Genomic DNA, 11,224 nt, shown 5'->3' with positions numbered 1-11,224 from the left:
GGGGCCGCGCTGTCCAGCAGGCCTCGCCCGCGCTCCTGTACAGTGTTGGACGCGGGGAAAACCCGATCTCGTCACTCACAGGGGCAGGGCCGGCCGCGGTGGTTAAGGGAGCCCGAGCGCCCGCCTGGACTTGCCACTCACGTGCTGGAGCCAGGCGCAGCGTCCTCCCAGGTCGTGACAGGCCAACAAAGACAACCCTGTTGTACTCACTAGTTCCTTAAGCACTCCGAGAGCGCCCACCTCCCAGCATACCATCTGGTTTGGATTATCAAAATCCACCCCCTGCTAGTAGCCCTGTACTTCCAGGGAAGCCTTGAATGTGTCTATCCTTTAGAAGGGCAACGATGTTGGGAGAAAGCCTATAAAAGGTTGTTGGGAGGATGGGTAGACAGTTTCAGACCCTCCTAAGCCGTAATTGTGTATAAGCGTGGGCCTTGGGCTAATCTTTGAACCTCTCTGAGACTCAGAGTCCTCATCTACAACATGGGCATAAGAATGGCTACCTCTTGGAGCAGTGGGAAGGGTTATGAGCAAGTACATGGAAAGTAGAGCGGATGGTGGCCATCATCATCCCAGCTGAGGGAGCCTTTAATTTTAGTCACTTTGAGACACTACAGAGTTGAAATAAGGAAGCCTTCAGTGTGTTAAGAAGGAAGGTTTGAAAAAAGAAAGAGAGAGAGAAAGACAAAGAATATATGTGGAAAAAACAAACAGGGCCCATTTTGTCAGATTTTGTTACAACTGAGTGTTGGGTTTTAAGTCAGAACTATCACAGTTCTTTAAAAAGTTCTGCTTTTAAAATCTCTAATAAGTCTAAGTTGATTAAATTAAAATTTTTAAGGGTAAGTATTTTTATAAGTTTGTTCTATTTGCTAATTATCAATGATTCAATAATATAGTTAACTAGAGGCCTTGTGCATGAAATTCATGCACAGGTAGGGTCCCTAGGCCTGGCTGGCAATCAGGGCCAATCAGGCTCCTGCCTCCCTGCCTCCCGGTCTCCTGGTCAGACTCTCAAGGGGACAATTTCATATTAGCCTTTTAGTATATAGGATTTTCAGGTCACTTTTTAAACAGTTTTGTTAAGGTATAATTGGCATACAATAACTGCGCATTTAAAGTATACAAATCAAAGTTTTGACACATATATAACCCATAAAACCATGGCTATAATCAAAGTAGGGAATGTGTCCACCACCCCCAAAGGTTTCCTTAAGCCCCTTGTTAATCTTCCTGCCTCTCCCCCAACTGCTGATCTGTATTTTGTCATTACAAATTTGTTTACACTGCCTAGAGTTTTATATAAATGGAATCATACAGTATTTACCATTTTTGTCTGCTTTTTCACTCACCATAATTATTTTGACATTTATCTAGGTTGTTGGGTATATAAATAGTTAATCCCTTTATGGCTTAGCAGTATTCTATTGTGTGGCTGGCTATACCACTATTTATTTGTCCGTTAACATGTTGATGTTCACTTGGGCTATTTCCCATTTGGAGATATTACAATAAAACTGCTATAAATGTATGTATACAAGTCAGTCTCTGTATGGACATATGCTTTATTTCTTGTAGAAAAGTACCTAGAAGTAAAATGGTTGTATCATATGGTAGTTATACGTGTAACTTTTCAAGAACTGTTTCTAATGAACCTCAGTTCACATTTCACATCATACACAAAAGCAAATTCAAGTGACTTATAGACCTAAACACAAAACCTAAGACTACAAAAATTCTAGAAGAAAACCTTTGTGGCCTTTATTTAGAAAAATATTTCATAGATAAAACACCAAAAGCATGATCCATAAAAGAATAAATTTATATATTAACTAATGGAGCAGGTGATCTCACCCACACCTCAACTCTAATATCCTTAATGCTTTCTCCCCTAGAAAACAAACACAATTTTTAAAATGGAGAGTTTATATCTGAAGAATCTTAAAAACTGTCTGGGGAAACTAAATAGCTAACACCCTATTGCCTCACTCTCCTCCCCCACATTTACCCAGCACAAGTTAAAGCATGCTCCTCTGTGCTCCTATGTCTGGGCTCTGAGCACTGCTGGGAAAACCACATGACCCAGTCATGCCGCCCAATATCACCTGCCCCTTAAACACTGCCCTGAAGTCCCCAGGTTGTGCCCTCTCTCATTTACCTTGAGGACTATTCTCTTCAAGCCCTACCCAAACCCAAGTTCAGCAGATGACCCTGCTTCTGAGTCTACAAAGAAAACAGAGATTATCAGGCTCGATTTGCACAATTCCTTGTACCTCTACTCAAACCCTCATCTTCATCTTAGCCCATTCTTACTTTCTTTTACTCCTCATTACAGTGCGAGATATCAAATTTTAATCTATCCACCTCTGCTCTGACCCTATCCTTCTCCTTGTCCTCAGGAACCTCACTCCATCAACTGTGGTGGACTCTGAGATGTGCCAACTAGATCCCCCTTCAAGAAGGGACTTGTTGTCTCAGCTGCTGGAAATGCTGTTACCAGAAAGCCTTCTGTGACCTCCTTTAGAGCAGCAGTTGCCAACCGGTGGTCCGTGAGGTCCAAAAGGTTGGCGACCGCTGCTTTAGAGTATGTACACACTTCCCAGGGCAGCCCACATCCAATGACTGATGGAAGCAGCAGAATAAAGGCTAGGCCATTTTGGCCCAATGCTGGACAACTTTGTCAAACAATTTTCACTCTAGAGCACCCGTGGGGTTAGCGGAAGCTGACTAGTAAAGGGTAGTATTCACTTTTCACCATCAGAAGAAATCAAGATGGACTATCAGGAGGCTGAGTGCAGTCATCCCAATAAAATCTTATGGTCCATTGATCAGTTTCCAGACCTGGAACTCAGGTCCTCTGCAACACCATGACAAGTACACGCAGTGTGACTGCCCTGCCTTTCCCCAAAGGGCCCATGGCCATTTACTCAGGTAACAGTACACTAAGGGAGAAGAAGACACATATTTCAAGAGTCAGAGTTGGAATTGAGCCCTGGAGACCTGAAGTGTCAACATGGTCCTCCTAGTAGAATGGGAGCATACAGGAACCAGACAAAAAATGAAGTCCTGCCAAAGGTCCACTGGGTCAGCAGACCCATCTACACCCATCTGGGATCATTTTCCGGGTCTCTGGATATACCATTGGGATAGACATACTTGAAAGTTGCACAATCCCTACATCATGCCTTTGGCCCACAGGGTAAGAGCTATTCTAGTGGAGAAAGCCAAGTGGAAGACTATGAAATTGTCCCTTCCCCAACCAAGCAATATTGCACACAGAGGAGGATGGTGGACATTAGTGCCACCTTTGAGGATCCAAAGGATGCAGGGTAGTGATCACATCTCTACTTCACCAGTTGAATCCTGGAAGATTGCAGTGGACTACCATAAACTCAACCAAGAAGCAGTCCTGACAGCAGTGCCATAGCATATGTGGTATCTTTGCTAAAGCAATATAATAAGGCCTTAGGTACATGGACAAGGATTTGGGAAATGCATTGTTTTCTACTGCAAACAGAAAAAAGGAGCAGAAACAGTTTGTATTTACTAGTACATGGGATGAACAACAATATTCATTTATAGGTTTGCCCAGGACTATGTTAATTTTTCACACTCTGTCAGAATGTAGTCTTGAGAGATCTTGGCTATCTAGACATCCTACAGAATGTCACACTGATGCATTACATCATCGTCACCTTGGTTTCACCAATGCCTTGTCTACAGTTCACGCCTATGGCCGTATTGGAGACCCCATAGAAATAGTTGAAGAATGAGGTAAAAGCCTGAGTTCGTTTTTTTGATAGGTCAGTATAGAGGTGCAAGCTACAGGTAGTGCACCTGCTTGTCTATTTTGTGTAGACAGGGAGTAGACCAAGGTTATAGAACTTACAGACCAGTGGGCAGTGGGGAATGACATGTCTGGCCTGGTCAGGGCCCTGCAAGGAAAAAGATTGGAAGATGGAGGACAAGGAGGGTGGGGAAGAGGCATGTGATGGAGTGATCCCAGGCTGTGAACATCATGGTATCATGTTATCACCCAGGAGACGAATTAAGCAACAAAATAGACAGAATGACTCGGTCAGTTGATGCTAGTGAGCCCCCACCTGCCACCACCACAGGGCTGGTACCACAGAATAACCAGGGTAGCAGAGATGGAGGTTACACAAGGGCCAACAGCATGGAATTCCACTCCCAAAAGTTGATCTTACTGCTGCTGCCACCAAACGTCCTACCTACCAACAGAGATCTGGGCTCAGGCTCTGTTATGGCACCATCCTCAGGGAGAACAGCTGGCCACGTGGCAGCAAGTTGGTGTTATCGCGCTCCTTCCACCCAGAGGGGCCAGCAATTTGTTCTGACAGAAATAGAACCACGTTCCAGGTATAGGTTTGCCCTTTCCGTCCATAGGGCTGCAGAGGGTGCCATTATCCAAGTGCTTATAGAAGGGGTGGTCCTTATGCATGGCATTTCACATAACATCACGAGACAGCAAAAGAAGCGGGAGAGTGGGCCCAGACCCGTGGTAGCCACTGGTCACATCACACACTCTATGCCATACACCTGCAGCCGCCCACTGAAGGAGATGCTCAGAGATGATCATTTCCGAGGATGGGAAGCCATCCTGCAGGGCCCTGGATGAAACCTGAACCCAAGTTTATATGGTACTGTGTCCCTAGTAGGATAACTTCATGAGTCAGGGATCCAAGGGGTGGAAGTAGGAGCCACCCCACATCTCATCACTCCCAACAACTCATGTAGGGGATTGTGCTTCCCGAACCTGCACTTACAGACCACAGGATTAGAGGTCCTGTTTCCCTCCGGGAGAACACTTCCACCAGGGGACACAGCAGGAGTCCCACTAAGGTATCAATGGCTATTGCTGGGCAAATAGCCATTCATACCTTACCTTTCTTCACCTGGAAGGTGAAGGATGTCTAGATAGTCAAGATCTCTCAAGACTACATTCTGACAGAATGTCCAGAGCCCCACAGTTGAAAAGAATCACCATCCTGAGCACCAGGAGGAGATAGGGCTGTTGTCACCAGTGGGGACAGGGCGGTAAAGGTCTGACACCCCGGTGATGTACTTGGGTGCCATTTGGTACTCCCTTGCCCAATTATGACAGTAAATAGACCAAACTGCAATTCTGGCCCAAGAACAGATCCTCTTTCCAGTAAAAAGTACTGCCCAGCCACTGGAAGAATGGGGCCTTCGGGTGCTAACCCCTTTAGGATTACTTCAGCTACCAAGAGCTACTTTGCCCAAAAGTCTTTCCTGAGTTGGCTCTCTGATGGAGACAAGGAAATGCAGATGCAGCCTCTTCCGCCCAACACAGTCAACTCCGAAAGCCATTTCACTGCAGAGCTCCCCAAGGGCCATCGCAGCTTTCCTTCTCCCTTCTCCCAATTCTACTTCCTCTCCTCTTGGTCAATTCCAGGGGTACTCTCTAATAAATACTCGGACTAAACTCTCTGATGAACCCAGCCTGGGACAGTCTCCTTCTGTGGTCTGATCTTATCTCACTTTATGCATTCCCTGGGCAATTTCACCCATGGCCATGGGTTTGCTCATCACCTAATCTCTAAAGTGTAACCTTGGCTATAAATTGAGAAGATTGGCTTAGATGATCTCTAAGGGCCTTACAGAGCTAATACCTATGAAGATCAGATAAGCACTCAGAATGAAAACTAGCTTCCTTGGGCCAGTGCTAAGCGGGAGGATGGTGTTCTCCAGGGAGCCACTAGGTGGCAGGTGGGAGGGAGGCGGGTTAGAGCCAGTGCGGCTTCGCTTTCAGAAAGCAGGAGGGGAGTTCCCGGGTTCCTATTCTTAACCAGAGAACGCCACCGGGAGCAGTCTTTTCTCTAAACTGCAATTTTAGAATACTCCGATGAAACAGCGGGGCCTGTCTCCCAGGAAGCCCGCCACAAAATGCAGAAGCACCAGCGACAGATTGCAAAAGAGGCCAGCCTACCAGCTGTCTGCTTGAGGAGAGGGCCAGGGGTCTTGGGTATTTAGATTCAACCCTCTCCTCTTTCTGCCACCAGTCTGGGTTGTAAGCCTGTGTTTGTTTCATTAAAAAACAAGAATTAAAGAATTTTTTAGGTGATGGATAAGAAAACAGCTCTGTGGGGAGGACAGCTGTCACCTCCCTTCCAGGTGGAGAAAGGTAAGTCCTGGGTTTACAAATGCACACTGTCTGAACAGGGAGCTGCCCCTGGCATGTTCGTGGTGCAAGTGACAAGTCATGCGAACGTCCAAGAGTCTACAGCATCACAGGAATCTCTCTTGAGATCGCTGGGCCTTTCATTCAAAACCAGCCCGAACTCTGTTAAACGCATGGTTGGTAATGTGTGCTTGGGTTAGTAACAGCTAGGTTACACGATGGTAACCTTTTAACCCTGAAATGCAAATGACTTGATGCGATGCAGTCTATCTTTAGCTGGCTGGGATGGGGGTGAAGGGGTAGGAGGTGAAGCGGGGCTCTGCTCCACATAGTTCTTCAGGGCCCACAATGACACCTTGTGTGCAGCAGCAGAGGAGGGAGCTGCAATGCTGTGTCTGGCCACCCGGTGCTCCAACCTAGAAATGACACATCACATTTCTGGCCCATTAGCCAGAAATCACCTATCACTGCCCACCTGCCCGGGGGCCCGGGGGGGATGAGGGGGGAAGGGTAGTAGAGGGGAAAGGGGTTGGGTGCAAAATGTGAGGAGCAAATGGAATTTTTTTGGTGACCGCCAGCAGCCTTCTGACCTTTACCCATTCCTCCCCGCAATTGGCAACCACCAATGTATTCTCTGTAGCTATGAGTTTGGTGGAGGTTTTTTGGTTTGTTCGTTTGTTTTAGATTCTACATATAACAGGCATTATATGGTATTTGTCTTTCTCTGTCTGATTTATTTCACTTAGCATAATACCCTCTAGGTTTATCCATGTTGTTTCAAATGACAAGATTTCCTTCTTTTATTATGGCTGAATAATATATATAAATTAATGTCCTTATCCACTCATCCATCGATGGGCAGTTAGGTTTGGTGAGCACCATTGTCCCTGCTACAGCAACAAAACTATCATGATTTACTGACAGTTACTAGATCTGCCAACCAGCATTGGTCCAAGATTTTCCCCGAGGAGCCCCAGTGGCCTGGGGTCAAGATGCCCAAATCTGAGCTCACTAACCCACATGGTTAAGCTACTTTGAGTCTTTTTCTAATCTGAAGATCATTCACATCCTGCTCCAAATCTGTCCCTCCCACCAAACCCAACAAAGGATCTGCAACGGAACCTGCTGGGTCCGCTCCTGAAAAGGAAAATGGGGAGCTTGCAACCTAGTTCAACTGTAGTTAAAACTGTAGTCTTACTTCCCCCCTCTGACTGACTTGGGCTGAGCTGCAGAGCCTAACCCCAAGGCCCCGCCACAGCTGACTTGGGCGGGGCTGCAGGAACCCTCAGGGGCCGCCACAGGAGGAAATATACAGGTCAGAGCCTCCTTTTCCGCTCCTGAAAAGGAAAATGGGGAGCTTGCAACCTAGTTCAACTGTAGTTAAAACTGTAGTCTTACTTCCCCCCTCTGACTGACTTGGGCTGAGCTGCAGAGCCTAACCCCAAGGCCCCGCCACAGCTGACTTGGGCGGAGCTGCAGGGACCCTCAGGGGCCGCCACAGGAGGAGATATACAGGTCAGAGCCTCCTTGCGAGTTCTGCCACAACACTCCTGCTCATTTCTGCAGAGGAACTGCCCTCTGCCACCTGAAGGTAAGCACCCGAGGCCCCTCCTCACCTGTGAGCACAGCACACAGTGCTTTTATCTCTCTCTCCTGCATCATCAATTTTCTCCTCTCTACTAGACTATTTCTGTTGCCATATAGATGTGATCATAAAAAGCATTTTCTTTGTCTCCACATTCACTCTGACTACCACCCCATATCTCAGCTTCCCTCTACAGCAAAACTCCCGGGAAGCTTTCTGTGGCTGTGTACCATTCTCCTTCTCCCCTTCTCCCTTCCTCTAGAATCCCCTGCAGTCTGGCTGCCCTTCCCTTCACTAAGCTGCTCCCTCCTCCCAGGCTCCCCTATGGAAGGCCCAGTGTCCATGGTGCTCTCCCTGCCCTCCCTGTGAGCTGTTCGCCAGCACCCTTGGCTCACGCACCTTCTACACGCCAACCACGACTCCCAAACTTGTGTCTCTGGAGCCAACTTCTTTCCTGAGCTCCAACCCCATAGAGGCAGCTGCTCAGCCAGCATCTCCGTCTGAATGTGTGTGGAAACCTCTAACTCAGCGATTTTCACCTTTTTCATCTCATGGCACGTAAACTAATTACTAAAATAATATATATTTTTGCCAATCTGACAAAAAATAGATATAATTTTGATTCATTCACACCAGACGGCTATTGTTGTGTTGGCTGTTGCCATTTTTCTATTTGACAATCTAAGAGAAAAAGAGGTCAGTGCCCCTGACTAAATAGTCAGGTACCGCATGTTTTAAAAGTTCCTGTGGCACATGGTTGGAAGTCGCTGCTCTAACTTAACAAGTTCTCCCATGAAGCCTGCCCTCCCCACAGTCTTCCCATCTCAGAAGAGTCACCTGTCTTCTTCCAGATGGGCAGTTCAAAGCCCTTGGTGCCCTCTTCGGTGCTTCCTCTCACATCTCCCATCCCCTTCCTCAGCAAACCCTGCTGGTTTGACCCAAACTCTGACCAATTCCGTTACCTCCACCTGGTCTTCTGTCTGGACTTGTGTGCTAACCTTGCAAATCGTCTCCTTACCATCTATTCTCAACATAACAATTGAGGGCGATTCTTTTAAAGCAGCTTTTTCTCTTACCTCATTTTTGAAATAGGAGGATTGGGTTCCCCTCCAGAAATGGCCTAATACGAGCAGTCTGTTTCCAGGGGAGACTTCTAGAGTGTTGGGCTTTCTGGTGCTATAAGATTACTCATATACTTTTAAAAATGTCCCCTATCAGTCCTCAAGTCCCCTCAAAGGCAAGTATTCCCAACGTCAGCTACTGCTTTCCTGCCCCTGCCCTCCGCCTCCTCACCCAGCTTCTCCCACTCACTCCTCACAAGTGCAGACAAAATATTTTTGCGGCAGCAGCTGTCCCATCACTTTTCTTAGCACACAAAAGAAAACCTCTAGCCCAAATTCTGATGTCACCAGGTTCTAGCATAAAAGGAAAATAATCCTGTGGGTTTGCTCCAGAGAAAGAAAAAAGCTAAAGTGGGTGGAAACAAGTTGAACCATGCATCACTATGACTCACGGGCAGACTCAGCCATGACACTTTCCCCTAGCTATTTAAGAAATGTCAATGCAGTTTTTTTTAATCAACTAAGCTTCCATTCATCTCTGCCTCACCCAGGGGACAGCTCGCCAGTCAGCTCAGCCTCTGCCATTAGACCGAGGGCCACCCCCCTTCTCCACCCTGCACTCTGCAGGAGCTCAAATTCCACCTCCCGCAGTGCAGGTCTGGCTCAGGATGAACCCTGAGTGGTGAATATGAAGGCCGGGGAGCAGCCTGTGTGCAAACCCACTCATTTTAGGGAAGGGCATGGACAAAGAGCCAGGATTCAGGAGAGCAAAGCAGGAAAGGGGTTCCAACAAGAGAGCAGATGGCAGCCACAGAGGGTGGCAGTTCGTCCTCACCTTACTTACCCGGGCCCCTCCAGCAGCTTTTACAGTACACTGAGCTCTGAGTAGTAGATCTTTAACCTTGATTTCCAGGCGTGGACTGGGAGGGCAGCGCACAGAGAGGGCCAGTGAGGGTTTGGGGCACCAAGTGCTGTACAGGTCCGGAGTCTGGGAGAAGCTGAGTTAGGCTGGACAGGGAGCCAGGCCTTGAAGGGGGTTAGGGGTTAACAATTAGTTTGGCTGAAAGAAGAGAAGAGGGTGTGCTGGGGCCAGGAGGAGGCAGATGTGAGCAAAGCCCAGGGGTATCATGACTCACCTCTTCAGACAAGGAGATGAACAGCCAGAGAAGAGACGCAGGGCCAGGAGGCACTGGGCCACTGTGGGTGGGCCTGGGCCTGGATCCTGCACCCACCCAGAGCCTCCTCTCCCCAAGCTGGGTCTGGGAAGCCAGGGAGGGAGACGGGGCGCGCAATGCCAGGAAAGAAGCCTGAATGGAGGGGGACATTCAGATTCCCAGACAAGGAGAAGGCATGCCCACAGGAGCGAGATGGCCCGTGCACCACACCACCCCCTTGTCAGCGCCCCAGGTCTGTTCCCCACAGTGGCCCTGAATGAAGGTGGACAGAGGCTCCAGGGTAGCCACCGAAGCCAGTGGCGCTTGTGTCCTTCCCTCTGGCTCTGGGTTTCTTTGTTTTAATTATTATTATTTATTGTCTAAAGTTTTACATATGCCTCCTTTTTCCCTGATTGTCCACCCCCTCCCAGCCATTCCCATCCTGGGCAAGCCCCCACCGCCCCAGGGTCTGTGTCCATTGGTTATGCTAATATGCATGCATACAGGTCCTTTGGGTGCTCTCTAACCTCCCCCCTTGCCATTTGTCTCTAGATCTATTCTTGTTCATCAAATTATGTTGATCATTATATCCCACATATGAGTGAGATCGTGTGATATTTATCTTTCTCCGACTGGCTTATCTCGCTTAGCATAATGTTCTCCAGTTCCATCCATTCTGTTGAAAATGATAAAAGTTCCTTCTTTTTTATAGCAGCATAGTATTCCATTGTGTATTATAGATGTACCACAGTTTTCTAATCCATTCATCTACTGATGGGCACTTAGGTTGTTTCCAAATCTTAGCTATGGAAAATTGTGCTGCTATGAACTTAGGGGTGCATATATCCTTTCTGATTGGTGTTTCTGGCTTCTTGGGATATAGACCTAGAAGTGGGATTACTGGGTCAAATGGGAGTTTCATTTTTAAATTTTTGAGGAAACTTCATACTGTCTTCCACAGTAGCTGCACCAGTCTGCATTCCCACCAGCAGAGCACGAGGGTTCCCTTTTCTCCGCATCCTCGCCAGCACTTGTCATTTGTTGATTTGTTGATGATAGCCATTCTGACAGGTGTGAGATGGTACCTCATTGTTTTGACTTGTATATCTCTGATGATTAGTGACTTTGAGCATGTTTTTATATGTCTCTCGGCCTTCTGTATGTCCTCTTTCAAAAAGTGTCTATTTAGGTCCTTTGCCCATTTTTTGATTGGATCATTTATCTTCCTTTTGTTAAGTTGTATGAGTTCCCTGTAAATTTT

General features: G+C 47.3%; 1 protein-coding gene across 1 annotated transcript in view; it reads left to right on the top strand.

Annotated features, from left to right (window-relative positions):
* The window catches only part of SLC22A23 (solute carrier family 22, member 23), a gene marked incomplete at its 5' end in the record, with an annotated part of 211,668 nt that extends 203,916 nt beyond the window's left edge, over positions 1–7,752 (top strand). Inside the window, one exon of the mRNA XM_014542380.1 lies at positions 7,631–7,752. Within this exon, the coding sequence (XP_014397866.1) occupies positions 7,631–7,752 (122 nt within the window). The remainder of the gene's footprint in view (positions 1–7,630) is intronic.
* Positions 7,753–11,224: the final 3,472 nt, after the last annotated feature.

Source organism: Myotis brandtii, unplaced genomic scaffold, assembly GCF_000412655.1.
Source record: "Myotis brandtii unplaced genomic scaffold, ASM41265v1 scaffold300, whole genome shotgun sequence".
Lineage (NCBI taxonomy): Eukaryota > Metazoa > Chordata > Mammalia > Chiroptera > Vespertilionidae > Myotis > Myotis brandtii.
This window is presented reverse-complemented; position numbering and strand designations above follow the sequence as displayed.